The sequence below is a fragment of the Tarenaya hassleriana genome, unplaced genomic scaffold (genome assembly GCF_000463585.1).
Source record: "Tarenaya hassleriana unplaced genomic scaffold, ASM46358v1 Cleome28, whole genome shotgun sequence".
Classification (NCBI taxonomy): Eukaryota; Viridiplantae; Streptophyta; class Magnoliopsida; order Brassicales; family Cleomaceae; genus Tarenaya; species Tarenaya hassleriana.
Genome location: NW_010966021.1, coordinates 515,189 through 534,692, shown reverse-complemented (window position 1 = coordinate 534,692; position 19,504 = coordinate 515,189). Strand labels below are relative to the sequence as shown.

The 19,504-nt window shown below is 35.7% G+C and overlaps 3 protein-coding genes across 4 annotated transcripts; 2 read left to right on the top strand and 1 right to left on the bottom strand.

Moving 5' to 3' along the window:
* Positions 1 to 497: 497 nt before the first annotated feature.
* On the top strand, positions 498 to 1,231 carry LOC104817754. Its single transcript, XM_010547044.2, has one exon. It carries the CDS (start codon positions 756 to 758, stop codon positions 1,215 to 1,217), a length of 462 nt encoding a protein of 153 aa, XP_010545346.1. The 5' UTR covers positions 498 to 755; the 3' UTR covers positions 1,218 to 1,231.
* Positions 1,232 to 1,734: 503 nt separating this feature from the next.
* Positions 1,735 to 4,914, top strand: LOC104817755. Its single transcript, XM_010547045.1, has 6 exons — positions 1,735 to 1,970; positions 2,055 to 2,241; positions 2,358 to 2,544; positions 2,643 to 2,846; positions 2,999 to 3,301; positions 3,417 to 4,914. Exons 1-6 carry the CDS (start codon positions 1,755 to 1,757, stop codon positions 4,372 to 4,374), a joined length of 2,055 nt encoding a protein of 684 aa, XP_010545347.1. The 5' UTR covers positions 1,735 to 1,754; the 3' UTR covers positions 4,375 to 4,914.
* LOC104817756 (beta-galactosidase 12-like) lies at positions 4,703 to 9,804 on the bottom strand. 2 transcript variants are annotated; one of them, XM_010547046.2, is made up of 18 exons: positions 9,465 to 9,800; positions 9,128 to 9,223; positions 8,904 to 9,016; positions 8,731 to 8,797; positions 8,536 to 8,628; positions 8,278 to 8,421; positions 7,443 to 7,531; positions 7,255 to 7,360; positions 7,059 to 7,143; positions 6,842 to 6,960; positions 6,556 to 6,717; positions 6,295 to 6,470; positions 6,063 to 6,172; positions 5,868 to 5,977; positions 5,660 to 5,770; positions 5,444 to 5,554; positions 5,142 to 5,347; positions 4,703 to 5,041 (listed from the first exon to the last, which is right to left on the bottom strand). In XM_010547046.2, exons 1-18 carry the CDS (start codon positions 9,633 to 9,635, stop codon positions 4,930 to 4,932), a joined length of 2,181 nt encoding a protein of 726 aa, XP_010545348.1. In that variant the 5' UTR covers positions 9,636 to 9,800; the 3' UTR covers positions 4,703 to 4,929. The 2 variants fall into 2 exon arrangements, with proteins under 2 accessions (XP_010545348.1, XP_010545349.1); XM_010547047.2 differs by lacking the exons at positions 4,703 to 5,041; positions 5,142 to 5,347 and having other exon boundaries at positions 5,462 to 5,554; positions 5,645 to 5,770; positions 9,465 to 9,804.
* Positions 9,805 to 19,504: the final 9,700 nt, after the last annotated feature.

Below are 19,504 nucleotides of genomic sequence, written 5' to 3'. Positions count from 1 at the left end.
GGGGGGGGGGGGGACAGGCTGTGGTTATCTCCTATCGCAGCGTACATATCCTGTTCAAAGGCAAATTCACGTCATTGAGATTTACCGGTTTGAGCCGGATTAAACCGATTGGTTTGGATCCACACTGAATTGCCCTTCTCCGTAATTTTCAAGTCCGTCCGAACCCATTTTCGTCTTTTCGTTTAAACTAATTTAATTAACCCCCAACCACTTTGGATTTATCACATAATAGCCCGACAAAGTTTTGAATTTTAACTACCCACCCACCGCACCTCAGGTTGTTTAGTTTTGGCAATTTCGGCATTGATTCCTTCCACGTGTTTATAATAAAGTCCCCAAAATAACAGTTGTAGAGAGTTCGAGATGATTTATTTATTGAGTTATGAAACTTGGGTTTATATATATTTAAAAATAGTTAAGAAAAAATAAAAATTAGAATTTACAGAATGAAGAGAGTTGAAAATTAGTTGAATAAAAAATTGAATTTTAATTTGGTAACATATTTTAATTGCTTTTGGTGTACATACATACGATTATAATATATGATATAAATTCCAAACGTGTAACATATTTCAACACTTCCGTTCGTCCAGCATTATAACGATACACACAAAGCTATCATCCCGAGTCAGACGGTTGGGATCAATTTGATGAGACATATATATATATATATATACATACACATATATGTGAATATATATAGCCGAGGAAGAATGGGCGCGAAGAAGAACATGCTCTGTTGAACAAAGACGAAAATGGAGGAAACGAGGAAGAGAGAAGACGACAACGGAAAGGCCACCGCGGCGGAGGATGACATGATGACGTGGATGATCGGCGGCGAGGGCGAGGAGTTCATCGCGGAGGATTTGATGAAGCTTCTGGAGGACGACGGCGGTGGCGGCGGCGGAGGAGATCCGTCGCGGGATTGCCCGTTGAGGTTCATCGAGGATCCGTACGCGACGTCGGTGATTTTCCAGTCGGCGACTTCGCCGGGATACATCACCATAAACGGAAACGAGGAGAGCTGCGGATCTTCGTTCTCCGACTCCGACGCGTCGGTAATGGCGAGCGTCGACGCGCGTGGCCTGATCGGAGCGTGGGGTTCACATGAAGTGGAAGCGCGTGGTGGTAGCAGCCGTACGAACGCATTTGATGATGACGACGATGATTCACTTGTTAGGTTCATAGGCGAAGAAGACGAAGACGACTGTGTTTGACCCAACTGGCTCAGTCTCAGTCCAGTTCAAATTTCTAGGTGAAAGGGGGTTGGACCTTTTTGTCATTTCGCGCAGCGAGACAAATTTGCTTTCGAAACTATTTGGGCATTTTCGTCATTTGTTAATCATGAGGTCCGAAGAAAAAACGTGGGTTGCAATTACGAAGGGCTAATTAGGGAAGGTTAGGGTTACGTTACAACACTGTTAATTAGAAACTAGCTAGTCGTAGCTATATAGTCCCTTTTGGTACTCTTTCGTAAATTTTCACGGTTCAAGCGAATATTTCAATATATTATATAGTTAATGGCACATCAATCGTATAGACGGTCGCTTATATAGATAGTAGGGTTGGAATTTATGAATGAAAACCATGCAATATATTTACGTTTCGAGGAATTGGGCTTTTAAAATATTGGGCAGCATAAATATGGGCCTAGTGAAAAGCCCAAACGCCGTCATGAAACCGTAGTAGACTGTGGCGGGAAAGTCCGCCACATCAGAAGAAGGACTTCTCCTCGCCGTCTACTATGCGAATCGATGTCATCTCCGCCGGCGATCTCCGATTTATTGGCCGTGTTAGCTTCCCGGATCCAACATATCAGCCCGGAAAATCACGATGAAGACGATATGGAAGCATCGTCGTCTCTGGAGCTCTCGATTTCTGAGCTGAACATCGCTCTGAGCCTTAGCGACGATTCTAGGGTTATGGTTTTGGATGCGGCACTGTCTCTAATGTGCTTCAAGGCGCCTCAGGCCAGTCTTCTTAGATTAAGGTTTAGATTTTGATTGGTTCTTGGTTTTCAGGCTTCTTATTGGCGTCATTTTCTGAAATTCTAGGTTTTTGATTCAACGATTGAGTATCTGGTGAAGTCAGTTGTTAGTGCTTTATCATCTTCAGTCGCTTGTAAGGTACTTCGGCATCAGAATGAGGAAACTTTACAGATTGGAAGCTCGATATTATCTCGTAGCTCGGAGGAATTTGTCCTACTGTTTAAGGATATTATTGATAAATTGAGGGGAAATGGTGGGTTTTGACTTACCTTTTCGTGGGGTCATCCTCAGCTTTCCTTTTTCGAGTCTCTATGATTTCGTTCAATTCGTGTTTTGTGATCATTTCTGAAAGATGCTTTGGTGTGGCAGGAAGACTGAGTCCAATGTTGTTCCAAGCCCTTGTAAGGTCAGCAGCTTCAACATCTTCCTACCAACATTTGCTTCCGTTCAGACTTATCGCACATCCAAAATTAGAGGAGGGAAGAAATAAAGCTGTCTTGAAACTCGGTCACTTGCCAGGACAATCTTCTATAGAGAGCCATGATATTTCACTGAGGTTTGCCTACGACAACATATTCTTTTGTTTGACGTAATCTTTTTTTCCTCTCATTTTTTCATAAAGTTTGACCGTTTTAGCATTGTTTTGTATGCCAGGAGCCTATTCTGGTATCTGGATCCATTGTGTTTGAAGGAGGATGTTTCGCGAATTCTGCAAGATGTGATGGAGAGGCCTTTCCTTTGTCTGAATAAGGAGCTCTTCGAAAAGGCAGATTGGCATGACGTGGTCACGTGCCTAGTGCTTTCTCCTTCAATGTTTATCAAAACCAGATCCCTCTTACACAAGTGGTTCCTGCTTACGTGAGTTTTCAACTGAATCACATGGAAGTCTACTGCACCATGTATATCTTCCCCTCGTTTAATATGATCAGGAATAAAAACCATATTACTCTCCCGTTTCATGTTTAATCCTTACCTGTGTAAATGATTCCATTTTCATCTTTTAATGCCAGGGGACTTGCTTGTATTGTTGATTTCCTTGCCAGTTTGGTCACTGCAATTATGGACACAATTTCAAGACCTTCACGGTGGGGTATACCAGAGGAACTGGGTTCCAAGTTGCCTTTCTCTGATGCATATTTCCTTTGCAGGCACCAGCTTCTGAGAATTTTGACCGGCCCTTTGACTTCCGAAGCTCTTGTCAGCTTAGCTTGTGTTGTCAGTGAACCAGTTGATATTGCTAGGCAACCACAGTCTGAATCCAATAGCAAGACAACCCCGGTAAATATGCAGTCAATAGATGACAGATCTCAATGGTAATTTTTTTTCCTGAAAATCTGAAAGGTTGCTTTACATGGACTGCAGATCGGTTCCCAAATGTTTGAGTTTGAGATTTGTACATGACATTTGCATGATACTGCATTTTGGCAGGGCTTTGGCTATTAACTTCCCAGACTGGTTTTATTTTGCTTCCGCCATACTCTTCTCCGAAGAAGGTTACCATGGGAAATACACTTCAGGGACGGCTTACAGTAGACAAGCATGTTCTGTTGAAGGTATTTACTCTGCTGCAGCAAGATACATTGCTTGGGTTCTGAATCCTACAAGTGAAATCAATCAAGATTCACTGACCAACTCTTTGATAAGAGTTGGTCAGTTGTGGACCAGCAAAAAATACAGCTCCAAGGCACATCTTAGGGTTACTACTTTTGGAAAGAGGAAGAAATCAGGAAAGAATGTTCTTAACAAAGCCGAAGATCCCAGCGTTCTGGAACTCTTTCTTGAAGAATTTCACAACAGAATCTTCCATTCAGTTTTTGAATGTTCAAAAGCAAGCGCTTCTGTTAGCCCTGGCCTTCAGAACAGATTGTTAACTAGAAGAGTCGTGATTGGGATATTGGTTGGCTCTTCATATTCTGTAACAGATGATGGTTGTGAACTGCTCCTGCATTATGTTGCAACTGGGAAAATTCTTGCCTTGAATAAAATTCAGAGTACCGGATACAAACAAACAAAAGGGAGCTCTAAAACTTCAGCGAAGTTGTCAGATGAGTTTACAAAGCTGGAGGCCCTTGAAGGCGCCCGTCTTGTTTTCAACTTAACCGACACCATGGAGAGTATGTCTGCATCAATTTCTGAAACTGAAGAAAAGGCACTGGAGTTTATTGACCAGGTTAGACAAAGATCCAGTAAGTACTTGGTCAAATGCATCGACCGGCTGATTCAACTTCACAGTAAAGAAGAAGGAAACTCAGTGCTAAATGACTTAAACATTAGACTGATACACTGGAGAAGCCTAGGGCGAGAAGAACCACAGGTCAACAAAGATTTGGAAAATGTTACTGCGAAATTGACTTGCAAATTGTCTTCACATAATCACAGTGACTAAGGCTGTAAATGCCACCTTCAGCCTGACTCGTACCATTTCTGTTTCATTTTGGGCAAAGCGGTAACCAAGAAAAGGATTCAAATTGAGGAGCTATTTGAGCAGATCACAACGAAGATACAGAAGACAGTAAATAGGAAAGTGTTATTCAGAAGCAGGTAACTGAAATCCATTGCCTTCTATATATTTATTTTGTAAAATGTTCTGTGTATTGGTATATTGAGATATTTATAAGTTTAGAATATTTAGATATATTTATATTATGGCATATTAACATATTTGTATCGTTTCTCATTCTATATACATGCATTCCTTTGTAACACAAATTTCATATTAATAAAAGTAATCTTTATTCTCTTATACTGTGTACATTTGCAGTGCATTATTAGACAGAATACAAATGCTATTCATTCATATTAGCCAATCATCTCCGGTATTTGTAAGTTGTCTTCTTGTACCAACTGCACAAATTCACAATTTCCAGCTTTTGCCCCATCTTAAAAGCAGAGCCAGAAACAAGGAAACAGCTTCTGTCATGGAAAAGCCAAGCCAGAAGCTTCATGCGTTTGTTCTTCTCACTAGAGTGATCCCATAAGGGTCACCTCCCCACTCCTCAAGCACCACCAGGCGGTTCCCAGATGGCTCCAGCCACGAACGAGGCACATGGTACCTGATAAAAGAAATCCAGAAGTTTCTCAGTCCAACTGAATTAGATTTCGACCAACAGAAAGTAGGAAGGGGGCCAAAGCAGAGGTACGGATTTCTCCTACCATCTTTGAGAAGCTTCTCCACAGTTACTCAGACATTTCTTCTCAGTGAAAGTTCCAGTATAGCTGCAACGGCCGCAGTTCCCACGAGCTGTGTACCCAGGCCAATGGCGTCCAATGTTTCGGCCATTTATCCAAATTTGGCCTTTCCCCATAGTGTTCATGTCCAGAGCCAATGGTTCATTGCCTGCTGGTGTGTTGAAAGTAGCCTGCGACAAGATGGAGATATTCGCACCAGCTTTCAGTTTTTGTTATATTGATCTGTGTCTTTTGGCAGACATGATTTATTCTTCTGTCTCTCTTACCTTGTACCAGGTCAAAGGTTGCTTTTTCGCCACTAGCGACCCTGCTACCCATTTCAGGGAGGAATCTCCCGTGACAGTATGAAGACTCAGAGCTTCTCCTTTCAGACCAATCTGTTCAAATCATGTGAAGACATGTTTGTTTAATCTGCTGTCATGATGATCGGTTAAAACCCAATGATAGATAAGATGAATTTTAGTAACCTAAGAAGTCAGAACCTTATAGGACCATTTCCATTTGGACATGTCCCATGTTCCGGAATTCATTCCCTTCAAGGAGACCGGACCAAGAACCCCAACATTCCATGTCTCAAAATGCACCCCGACGTTCTGCGAGTAAGGAAGAGCTTCAAAAGCTTAGAACATTATCATTTTCTGGGAGCATAAACATGGAATAGACATCTGTTGATGTATTGAGAAAACTCACCGCGAGACCCACTGCGACGCTCAACAGAGCAAGCTTATTCACTCCTGCATATAACTTGATCTTCTGGCTAAAGGTTAGTTTCGGGTTGTCTAAGCTTCCATATACAGTCCCTGAATCAGAGAAATATAGGCTTTCAACACACGACACGAGCAACTCAGCTTCAAGGCTTCTTATTGCATATCTGATTACACCTACCTGCTAGTTGTCCATTGACAAAGACATGGAGTGCATGGCCAGCGGACCAAATGGTCAGAAGAGGGTTGTCACCGGTCTTCAAGAACTTCTCATCATGACCGATTGTGATGCTGGAGATTCATGAACAGAGAAGAATAGATCAGTAAGTTCACTGGGCAATTACTCGTTACGGATGCATTATCAAGATTCTGAGGTTTTCATACAGTCAAAAAGTTCAAAAAACCTCACTTACTCTGTGAAGTACCAGAGATAGTCAGTCTTGTCTCTGGTCATGCTTATCTGTTCCACGAGCCCATTCAGTGTAAAAGTACCGTCATCATTCCCAGAAAGGGTTTCCTCGTTGTATGATTCCCATGAGAAATGGACACCAGTTGGGATCATATTCATGTGTACACCCTTGGCATAAACCTGTATCCATCACATTACCAGATCAAGATCATCAATATGCAATTCTCAGCCCGAGATTTACGAGGGTATGCTTTACTGTATTTACCTTGGCAGTGTTGTGATACACCGTTTTGCAATCAGGTAGAATGCTGACAGACCATGGAGGCAAATCATACGGAAGTCCCCAGAACGTGACTCTCACCGCAGAATCCGGGTCGTAATTCGAGAGAAAGGCAGCACATGAGGACTTGGACTTGAACACATGAGCCTGAAACAACACACGAAAATCAGACGGCCCTTCAAGTCCGTACGTATATGAGGTATGATGCACTCTCTCTGTGATACATATTCAGGGGATGTTTCAGGGTATAACAATGAAGACTCATCCTTACTTCTTGCTTGGCTCCGAGCCATGTGACGGTGGGATCAACGGAAACCAAAGCCGGCTCACATAACTTGATGACCTTATGCAACTCTCTCAAATGGCTCCATTTCGGTTCTCTTGGTAAACCTTTTGAGATTTTTTTCACCAAATAAAAAGTTCGGTAATCATTCATACATTTGCGGTAATTTTTGTTGGTATTTACAGGAGGTTTAGAAGCTTTTTACCATATTCATCAAGAGGAGCATCGTAGTCATAGCTCGTTGCGACGAATTCACCGGCTGTCCTGTCAAAGTTCGTCCCTCCATGGTACTGAATTTATCACGTGAAAAAATGTTTGGCCAATTTTAACTGTTTGATCTTTTTTTTTTTAAAATTCTTTTACAAAATGACAGAAGCTGTGATTATGAGTGTCCTTTTTACCATGTAGTAATTGACGAAGGAGCCGCCGTTTTGTATGAAGCGTGCCACAGAGAATGCAATGTCTTCTACTGGTCTGTACGGAACCGCAGCGCCAAACTCCGTGAACCTGAGAGGGATTTCAGACCGACAAACGCACAGGTAAATAAAAATATTTCTTTTTTAAAAGCTAACATATGTGCGTGACTTACCAACCAGTCCAGTTCTCTGTCCACATCTTGGGCTTGTTGTCTGAATTCGGCTTGAAATTCTCGCAGTAGAAACCGTTGCATGTGTCTATCTTTCATAGTTTAAACATAACATCATTAGATTTTTTTTATCAATGTTCATGTCTTCCCCAGGTTGGGCAAGAAGCTCTGAAGGGGCGAATTTTCGGATTCATCATACGGGTTTCCTCTTTGGATGCGTGGTAAGTTTCTCAAGACCTTTTGAAAGTTGATGAATTGTGTAATTGTTGATTTTAGATTAAGACAGGGGCCAAGGTCTCATAAAGGCAATGGCTACCTTCTGCAGCATCTTTTGGCATATTTTTCTTGCAGAGGTGGTTCCGTGGTGCAGCAGCAGCTCATTGGCCTGATGAATCAGAGGAGGCTGGCTTCTCAAGAAGCATGGTCTTGGACCGACTTTCATGCCCCATGTGATGTGGCTTGGAGCATCTCACATTTATATAACCTAATGTGACAATGCATGATTGCATTATAATCCATGATACAAGGACATTGCATATATATATATATATATATATATATATATATATATCTTTGTTAGTGTTCAACTCCCTAGAAGAAGACGATATCTGACAAATGTCCCCAAGAATGTATGTGTATATATATATAGGGGGTAACCCACCAACCAAAGGAGAAATCAGAATCTTTTGGACATGTAAAACTCACAAAATGACAAGATAATTAAACTCCTCCTTTTGACAAATTGTTATTAATAATATAAAAATGCGTGTGTGTGTATATATATATATATATGATTTCAGGGAAATAGGAAAGGAGAGGGAGAGAGAGGGAGAGGTACAATAGGGCCAGGGGCATCTTCTTGCTTGCACATAATCCAGGGGACACCAGTGGAGAGTCCCACGGCCATTTCAGCTGCCCATTTTGTGTATGCTTTGCCTGGTGCTCCTATCTCCCATTCCACTGGTCCATACTCATTCTCTATCTGCCCAACACATAAAATCATAGACATCTATAAATAATAACAATAATAATTGGCTAATGATATGATTCTGACAAACAATTCAGGTTTGTTTTTTGTAACTGTATATCTTATAACCTGCGAGAGAATGATGGGCCCTCCTTGTGTCTCAAACAGCTTCTCTGCTTTCATCATTCCCACAATCTTCTGAGTGAATTTTTGCATGGCGGCCTTCATCATCACCATCATCATCATCATCATCATCATCATTCCCCCCCACACAAATTGATTAATCACTCATTTACCACAAAAACACAGAGGAAAGTGGGTGACCTTGAAGGGTCCATTATTAGTCCTGAAGGCAATTCCAGGCACATATTTGAGCCAAACGGGGAACCCCCTGCACCGTCATCACATATCAATACATCATTCTCCAAATTTAGTTAGTTTTTTTTTAATTTATTTATTAAATTTTGAAAACCGAAGGTTTCTTTTAAGGTTTTTACCCAAAATTCCACTCAGCGCAGACATAAGGGCCGATCCTGAGATGAACATAGAGACCGGCTTTTTGCACCACCCTTATGAACCTCACCAGATCATACCTGTCCTCGAAATAATACTTTGAAAAATACACACAGAACACAGTTCACGACGTCATGAGAATTAGATACAAGAATTATTTGTGAGTATATATATCGAGAAAAATAAAATTAAAAGGTTTTGAATTTACGTTTCCGGGAGAAGGCTCATGTCCGTTCCAAAAGACATAAGTCTGTATCACGTCCAAGCCTCCATCTTTCGCCTTTTGTATAAGGTCGGACCACATCTACACAGACAGAACAGAAGCATGGAGTAACCCACGTGAGGGGAAAAGCTTGGAGTGAACCCACATTCCATGAAATCAGTGGGCGGTCATCGAGAAAACAGATAAATATTTTCAGGGAAAAAACAGAGAAAAAACCCTATCTGCCACCGAATTCAAGGAGAAATGGTCAGAGAAACCAGAACAAACACACTTGGATTCTGCAAAAGCGCGGTATAAAAGCTTGGAGGAAATGAAAATTAACCTCAGGAGTGCTTCTTGGGTAGTGAATGGACCCAGAAAGAAGGATCCTTCGCTGCCCATTGATGATCACAGCCTTGTGATCGTATGACACTGCGCCTTTTACCGAAGAAATCGACGAACAACAAAGAATCACCAGAAGTATCCATCCTTTATCTCTCAGTCTCGAACCCATGTGTGTGTTTTTCCTCCCTTTTTGGAAAAATGAAACCTTTTGGAGAAATGAGGGAATTCGGGGAAGAAGATTCTTCTTTAAAAAAAAACTCTGTGAAGGAGCTTTTCTGGGTCTGAAGCAATGAGGCTCCTGAAACTATATATATATATACATATAGGCGGACACGTATGTCTATGTATGTATATCTAACATCTATGTTTCTATGTATGAAGATTCGCAAGTTTTTCTATATATACTTGGAACGGAAAAAGAAGCAAAACGTGGGACCCATCTCTTTTCTTTGGGCGGCTGATTTGTTTCTACGTATGAGTCGTGTGATTTTACGTTTTTCATCTTTGCTTTTGCTCTCTCTCTCTCTCTCTCTCTCTCTATATATATATATATATAAGCAAATGGGGATTATTTTTTAAAATTAACGATAAATATCACAAACTAATAAAATTTTGTATCGTAATTATTTAAACTAAAAGTAATTAATTCTTACACGATTTACCTCATTTCAGACAATGAATATTGAATTGGATTCTCATATGGAAGATGCATTTCAATACTAAGATCGATCATGTATTTTATTTCGCAGTTGTTCTGTTTTTTTTTTATAATTTAGAAGTTTATCGTACCTTTAATCCTAATACATTTTGTAGAGGACCGATAAAATTGAGATAAATACTTTTTCGTAAATGGAAACTCGAATTTAGGTTTGAAAATAGTTTTGAGATAATAACGTGTGAAGTTTATTTTTGTTTATTTGTCAGGTCGATTCCTATGCATGTTTTTTAATTTTTCTTAACATGTCTTTTGAATGGAAGATAAGCCTATTTAAAATATCCATTTCTAACTGTCATCAATTTGGAGATTATTACAGTTAATTACATTCGTAACTTTTGTTTAGATTTTGTTTTGATTAATATAAGTGAATTATAATATATATTCCATATAATTTTTTTTAAAATTTCCAAAATGATATTCTTTACATGGCAGGTAATCTTGGACTACTAAACTTTGCGATCATAATATTTAATAGTAGATTATTACATTATATCTAACAGGATTTTGTGTTGATATTGATTAATGTTACAATTGAAAATTTTCATATTCAAATATGGCAGTTAACACCACAACTAATAATACGAATATAAATGTAAACAGTAACTGTAAGATCAGATAAGGGTTTAGTTCACAATCGTGGTTCGTTAAGAACGTCAAGTTGCCGCATCCGTGACGCAACTTCTTCGACGCTTAAGCTTTACCAATTGAGCCTTCTATTAACCAATCGTGGATGGACACGTGGCTTTTATGTATATTGTTACTGCATATTATATGATTTTTTGTTATATATGCCGCATGCATTAAAAAAAATAGCACATTAAACATTATATTCTGGGGAAAAGAGGAAAACGAAAAAAAAAAAGATGATCATTCTTAGTTGTTAACAAGTTATGGCTTGAACTTAAGCTATATCTTACTTACAACTAAAACAAAAGAATAATAACATATTAAGCCAAGCATCTATGATTTTCCTTACCAATAAGATTTAATAATATTAATAACAATCATATGCCTATTGTTTGTTGTTTTCTGATAATTGAGATGACGGTCAAAATAAACTCTTAGAAAATCATGGTCAATTTAAAATGATTTCCGATATTTATTTTTAATTTTGTGTGAATCATAAATTTCGAAATGGAAATATATTGGAGCGGATAACCTATGCTAACAAAGAATGCAATCCTCTATTTTCTTTTTTACATATACATGTATATATAGAGAAACATAGATTAATAATAAAAGAGGATAACATCGAACTTGTCTAGTTTTATCAGAATTTCCAACACTTAGATTCAATGCTTATGCTTGCTCGATTTATCAAAATATTTTGAATAATTTAATGTACAACTGAAAAGTTATTCTATCATACATATACACGTGTATATATACATATATATATATATATATTGAGTTGTTATACAAAAAAATTCTAATATTCATAGATCCAAACATATTATTAACTCAGAATTTCATGGATGGGGAAATAAAAAAACGTGTATCCAACAATAGTTTAGTGGTTGAGAGATGACAAAATCATTTTCAAGGTCCTTGGTTCGATTCCACTTGTGGAAAGATATGTAATTTCTAAATCAAAATGGTCCTTATACAAAGATTAGTCCCGAATTTCAGTCGATGTAGTCGGACTGAAAGCTCGGGAACCATCCTGGTTATATAAATATTAACTTTATGTTCTCTAAAATAAATGTTGTGGACGAGAAAAACAATAGCAAGTTTTTTAGTTTATGCCAAATTTAGAATCAGTTGTGGTTTCTACACAAATAATTAAAGATATATATATATAGACACACATATATAACCTGTGAGAAGATAAATATTATATGTAAAAAACACATAAAAAAACCTTTTTTAGTTGTTTTTTTTTTAAAATTTTATGCATTGTACAAATTAAATTTTATGGGGATTTTTGAAAAAAAAAATGAGAAACTGTGTTTGTATTTGCTATTTTTATTTTTATATTTTGGACATATATATATATACACATATATCATGGGATGTTTTAAGACGGCACGTTTTATCCAATCTATTTCAGGCAAGAGCCAAGGAAGAAATGATATTTTGACAAAAAAAAAAAGGAAGACATAATAAATGTTCGAAAGAGGATAAAGATAAAACTTTTATCCAAATGTATAATCCACGTCAGCTACGATGGGAACCACCGAGGTGGTGCTGTTCCAGACAAAGCCCAACTCGTGTAAGCCACCTTCCGTCTCTTTTTCGTTAAAGGATCGTAAAAACCCGAAACCCGTGTAAGCCTTTCGGTTCATTTTCTTCTTCAAAAAACGCATAATTGCCTCTTCATTAAGGAGATTAACACGCCACGTCATCCTTTACAGTGGGTCCCACTGATAAATCACGGAAGAACCATATGAATCTCTCTGTCTGAATCTCTGCTCGAATTTAGCAGAATCAAATCGAATTTTGTCCTGTGACTATTATTAGCATATCTGCAATAATGGTGTATTCTTCACATGTACTGTATTGTATCCATTTTGTATACGTATCATAGTTATTATATATATATATATACGTATATAATCTATTCAGAAACATCGAATTACACATACGATTAATTATGGTATAAGAAGTTCGGTATTATAACATAAGAATTTATCATAATACTATATGTAGATATACATTCCATGTTATTCAAAATTTGATTGAGTGAGCTATTCAAAATTTAATTATATATATGTATATATCTGTATATATATGTATGTATATGTATGTATATATATATATTTATTTGTATGTGTTTGTATATATGTGTATGTAAATATATATCTATATATATATTAGTATATATATATATAGATGTGTATAAATATGTATATATGTTCAGGGACTTACCTAGAAAAAATTATCATTGGAGAGTATAAAATTTACTATGATTTAAGAGATAAGACAAAAATTTTTATGGAGGTATTTAATAATTTTTATTTAAAATTTATAATGAAATTAATTTTTTTTAATGAAAAGAATGGAGGTTTATGCCCCACAACTAACGAATTGGGTCCGCCATATATATATATATATATATCTATTTCAACCCCATATATTTTAATTGAGCCATGATGCTATTGTATAACAAGACATATGAACAAACGTTTACCATAGACGACCCAAAGAGTCAAATTTTCAAATGTTACTTCGATACAATGAGTCATATGGCTTTGAAAATTCAATTTTTTTTAGGCAGTCATAATCAACGGACCAAATACTTATCATTATTATGCTTAAGCACCGGAATATGACAACACGCGTGAGATATACATAAACCTAGCTCGAAAATATATAAGATATAATAATAGTTGCGTCACTAATTCAACCACCATTATATATTATAATCCGTATTTTAATTCGCCCTTCCACATCACATTTTTTTTATACAGTTTTAGGGCATGTATAATTTTATATGATACATTTAATGATCTACCTTATGTTCTAAAACAAATACCAAAGCCCACTTCGTCAAAGTCAACCAAACAGGTGCAGTATGAATCATTTATAATATATATATATATATATATATATACACATTATTGAAAGATTCCATCTAATTAGTTTTGAATAAGAGGATTCAATTAATGTGTGCCAAAAGATATGGAAGATTTCATTCATATATATCGTTGGCTGCTAAACTATGTGAAGCATATTGGTTTTATATATGCATTATATTATATGAAATTAGAAAATTAAAAAATGAAAGTAATTAAAATGTCGCCGTCCACAAATTGAAAAAAGGGTTGAAATGTTCCACTTGCATGTTGCATGGGGTCTCTTTCCGGCAGTTCGCCTGTTCACTTTCCTTTGCCATATCCATTATAAAACTAACTGAAAACGATTTATTGGATAATCAATTGACCCAACGATTGTGTAGCATTAAATCAAATTAAAATATCCGAATAATTAGATAATGACGTGATAGACTAATTAACGAAACCCATTATCCATCATAGTTATTGAGGTTTTGCCATGTAAGTTTCAACTAATGGGGTTCTGTCATAATAAAATATTCATCATTAACCATCTTGAAATAAAATCGATCGTTATAATAGTGGAAGTTTGTTATAGTATATACATCAATATATATATACATGACCAGTAGCGGACCTAGGGAAAGTTATAGAAGGTGGCAAATTTAATTTTGTATATGACAAACATCATTTTATAATGGAAGCATTTATAAAATTTAATCAAAATAATATAAAATTTATGAAGAAATTTAATTTTTCTAAGGAAACAAATGGGGACATATGCCTCCATTCATATTAACGTGGATCCGTCCATATTTACCACACGATGATTTGACGTAATATGATGATTTGACATAATATGATTATTTATGGCATGTCAGAACAGTATTAAAATTGACTAAATTTAATATTGTTTATGAATACCAGAGAAATTGTAAAACATTTTAATATTTTGTGTGAGATTTTTGGAAATGACGATGTAATTTTTTGTCTAATTAAAAATTGGTGTAGAAAATCGGAATATTAACGAAAATTGGTGGGGAATATGAGATTTTATCTAAAATAAAATGTTACTTCACATTATATATAACATAAATGTATATGTTATCATTTAATCATTAAAATTGCTCCGCTATATTTTGAGTATTATTATTGTCAGCGATGGTTTTATCCCTGTTTTGGTACGAGATTACCGTATTTACGATTTTTTTTAGTGATGAAAAAGTTAAATATTAAATTCCAAATTAGAGGTTATTGCATATTAATGCTAAGACTTTAATAAAGAAGAAAAAAGAGATGCCGCGTGATAATATGTGAACACTAAATAGGTGCATATAAAAGGATGTTGCTCTCTAACCGGAAAGCCAAATTCATTAATTTGGATAGACCACGTTACCAATTCTAACAAATAGTCGTACCAAAATTAAATGCATTTGGTACTTCAACATCGATCGCTTTTTACATATGCTAAAGATTTTACATTTCAACCACCTTTTGATCAATTAATTAATTTTAATCTTAATATCTCTTTGTCTTATTATGTAAGAAACATCTTTGGTCGATATAAAGGGGAAAAAAACTCAAAAGTGTTGTTGCGATAGTTAGTTGGGTCGGGACCAGACCTAAGCCACTGGTTCGTGACACAGATTCAACCACTTTGGTTCGGTCGGGCTTGAGCCTCCTTAACCACACGCACCTAACCCAACCATCTCTCTCTCTCTCTCTCTCTCTCTCTCTCGTTCACAATACATTTGGCAAATTTGTTGAGGATTTTTAGATCAGTGGATTAAAGAATTGGACCTTCAAACCAAATATTTCTAATCGTGTAACAATTGAAAATGTCTTAAATATATGCAGATTTAAATAATCTTCTAAATTATCCTCTTGCATGTCGAATATATATCAATGGATATTATGATTAGACGTATTATTTGCAATAATAGATTTGACTTTGAAAGTAAGCAATTGGTTTGTTATATCGTGATCCGGGTCCATATGATCATATATTGACATGAATGCATATCTCACTACTCCATTCGGTCTTTCAATAATTTCTCTCACAAAGTTTGGGAAAAATGCGTGTCTATTAATATATTATATGAAAATCAAACGGACATGATAAATAATATAAGGAAAAAAGTCACAGGACATCAAATGGAAAACCCATTATTTAATCTAAATTAGTGATGAGAAAATATTTTTTTTTGTATTAAATTTCACATATAGTTAGTTTGGATTAAATCGCATGACTGTACTATTGTAACTTGAAATATAATCCATAGGTTTATTCCCAACATAAGCAATATTTTTTTCCATATTTCCATGGCACAAAAAAAAATGATTAATCACGTGGCGATCTAAAAATAATTAAGCATATAAATTAGGTGATTTATTTTTAAAAAGTCACATAGTTTGCTTAATTATCACTTATCAGTTTAACAACGAATCAAAAACCATAATTTTGAAAACGACCCAAAAAGCTAATTAATATGGGCTGTTACTAATATGACAAGAGTCTATTCATTGTTTTTTTTTTTTTGATAAGAATACCAATTCATCTCATTATTATTATTATTATTATTATTATTATTATTATTATTATTATGGTTGATGTTTTGGACATATATCCCTCATAAGTTATCGTTTGTAACAGTACAACATGTAAACAAATGTTTCGTCCACTCATTCATTTGTTAATTTTAGTGGCCCGCTTGCTGACATGGAATTTAAAAAATGATATACCATACGTTGAAAGGAAATTTTGAAATTAATTTGTGGGATGAGTTGCACCAAATATAAACATGGTTAAAGCCATCGTACGATCGAGACGTAGACCTAATTGTCGTCCTCTTCGATCGTCTTCATTAGAGAATACTAATAGCTATTTTTTAATCTAAACAACTTAATAATCACAACTCTAATAACATAAACGAAACGCTAATAAAATAGCATTATTTAATCTAGCGTTGTAAAATTTTATTTAAAAAAATTCGTTTCTTTGTAATAGAACTATAAGTTATGTATAAATAATCTAACAAAAAAATTATGAATAAATAAATTGTACTTTTAAAGAATTTCAAAATAAAAAAAAGGGATTGGGCAATTCGTGGCGGTGGACATGACGCGCTAATTGTGCGCGTGTAAGTTCTATAAGTGCTTCGACAAAAAAAGCCCAACTGGGTTTTGTTCAAGCCCATCTCAACCCACCGAGAAATACATTAAAAAGAGGCTGTGATGTTGAACAGCACGCAGTCTGGTCTACCAAGGTTAAAACAGCACATGATTGTCTTATGGAAAGATAGTGGGCTTTAAAAAAGCTCTAAATTAAACAGCACGCAGTCTGGTCTACAAAGGTTAAAACAGTACGTTGTCTTACAGAAAGATATGGGCTTTCGGGTCGGCCTATTTTTTTTGCATCAGTAGAATGATTGTAGCATCATCCAAGGCATATTTAGATGGGCCAATATAGGCCCATTAGATTACATTTTTTACCCCACCATTTTTGTGCATATCGGGCCTGTGATGGGCCTAATATGCATTTGAATGGGCTTTGGGGCGAGAGTCCACATTGCATAAGATGGATATTTGATGAAGCATAATGATTTGTGATCACAAATGACAACATGAATATTTGATAAAACGAATCATGTGATCACATCAGACAAATCATGTCTGTCACAGACGTTACCATATCACAGATATATATATATATATATGTATATATATGTAGAGAGAGAGGGAGAGAGAGTGGTCCATTTGGGAAATTTCATTAGGAAGAAACAAAAAAAAGACGAGTCATGAAAAGTACCAAAATGTTGGACTTAACCCAATTGTACTGACACAAAAAATGACATGTTCATTTCATTACAAATCCATATATACATACACACATACGCATGCACATATGTATGTATGTATGTATATATGGTATGTTGCTTTTCAAAGTGTTGTTAACTACTTGCACACAGTTGTGATCCAGAAGCCGCATACGTAGCCCATCTCCCTATCGCTTAATTTTTCATGCCATTCCTGTTCGTTTTTATATATTTGTATCATTTCGTTTAATTTGATTTTATTATTATTATTGTGTTACGTGAATATTACGTTTGCCCCTATTCCTGTCTATGCTTGAACTGATGTGATTAGGCCTTATCCCGGAAAAAATTGTTTAGATTGAATATTGGACTAATATATACAGATCTTACATCGCGAAATCAATCCATTAGAGAAAAATCAAGATTCAATTTGATATGATCTTAGTTAATTATACGATCCAGTATAATTCAACTGTAAAAAAAATTAAGATTTAACCCCCAACATCACTTTGGATTCGGGTAAATAAGTTGACAACGGAGCCAATTAAGAGAAGGTGTGACCACTTCAATCCAAAGGCACAACACAACCATGCATCGTGCATGTTGTGAAACGGACAAGAAACATTAGTTGCGAGTTGGATTCCTATGTTCCGAATTGCCCATTGCCTCTGCTTCAGATAATAATAATAATAATAATTATACTCCTTTGTTATTACAAGTTGTCATGTGTGATCTTCTTTGTCCCCCCCCCCCCCATTTGGATATTTTATTTCCCTTTTTCTCTTTTATTTAATATATTCGATTATTATTATTATAATTATTATAACAAATTCTCTCTTTTACAAATCGGGATAAAAACTCTCTCGGAATTTCGTTGTCGTCTGTCAAATTATATGACGGCCATACGCACATATTCTCTGTCCCTTTTCAGAAGGATACACAATCCTATTAATTTGTCCCTTTTTTGTTACAAAATACATATATATATATATATATATATATATATATATATATATATATGGCTTCTTGATGTTTTAATCGATCAAACGTGGCGTACTCTATGTGATCGAATATTGCCTTATCCAAAATCTACTTTGAAGATATATTCCATCAAGAGAACTTAAGTGCATTAATTACAGTATGGTGACTGTGTTTTTTTGCGGCAAAATTTAGAGATGTCAATTTGATTATACAACTCATTTGGTCTAACCATTTGAGTCCAAAAAAATTAATGGATTGGATTAGATCGACCCAAAAATAATAATGGTTTGAGTGGGAGCTATCCATATATTAAATCCCTTTAAATTCACGTAACTCATTCATATATTTACATTCCATTCATACATATTTATAATTATAAATATTTATACGCATGTCAATTGAGGTGCGAGATCCGAAATCCTGCGTGACCCAATCCGAAAATTAACAGGTTTCGGATCTAAATTTTCCGACCCAAAAAAATTGGGGTTTCAAGATGGATTCAAATCAAGCTTCGGACTCGATTTAGACCGTCCCAAAAGCCCAATACACTACAAAAAAATCCTCGAATTCCAACGGATTTTCAACGGTTTTCAACGGCGTTTCAACGACGATTTCCGTTGAAATTCCGTTGAAAATTTCCAACGGGTATCCGTTGGAAACACCCGTTGAAAATTTTTAACGGAATTTTCAACGTATTCAATTGAAAAATTGGGTTGGAAATTTCCAACGGTATTTCCAACGGATTAACGTTGGAAAAATCGGTTGCAAATTTTTAACGGAGTTCCAACGGATGTTTGTTAGAAAACAATTCCAACGGAATTCCAACGGATGCCGGTTGGAAATTTTTTTGAAAATTTTTAAAAAAATTCCAACGGACATCGGTTGGAAATTTGGATTTTAATTGAAAAATCAATTGAAATATATATATATATATATATATTTGAATTCATATATATGTATGTATAATATATATTTGTTATGTATATATAAAATATATATACACAAAATATACATGTATTTATACATATAT

Excerpts from the sequence above, each read along its gene's own strand:
- LOC104817754 (XM_010547044.2), top strand. The coding sequence starts at position 756 with ATGGAGGAAACGAGGAAGAGAGAAGACGACAACGGAAAGGCCACCGCG.
- LOC104817755 (XM_010547045.1), top strand. The coding sequence starts at position 1,755 with ATGTCATCTCCGCCGGCGATCTCCGATTTATTGGCCGTGTTAGCTTCC. Across the intron at positions 2,242-2,357 it reads TGATAAATTGAGGGGAAATG|GAAGACTGAGTCCAATGTTG; the intron begins GTGGGTTTTGAC and ends TTGGTGTGGCAG. Across the intron at positions 2,545-2,642 it reads AGCCATGATATTTCACTGAG|GAGCCTATTCTGGTATCTGG; the intron begins GTTTGCCTACGA and ends TTTGTATGCCAG.
- LOC104817756 (XM_010547046.2), bottom strand. The coding sequence starts at position 9,635 with ATGGGTTCGAGACTGAGAGATAAAGGATGGATACTTCTGGTGATTCTT. Across the intron at positions 5,978-6,062 it reads TGTCAATGGACAACTAGCAG|GGACTGTATATGGAAGCTTA; the intron begins GTAGGTGTAATC and ends TCTCTGATTCAG. Across the intron at positions 5,555-5,659 it reads AATGGAAATGGTCCTATAAG|ATTGGTCTGAAAGGAGAAGC; the intron begins GTTCTGACTTCT and ends TGATTTGAACAG.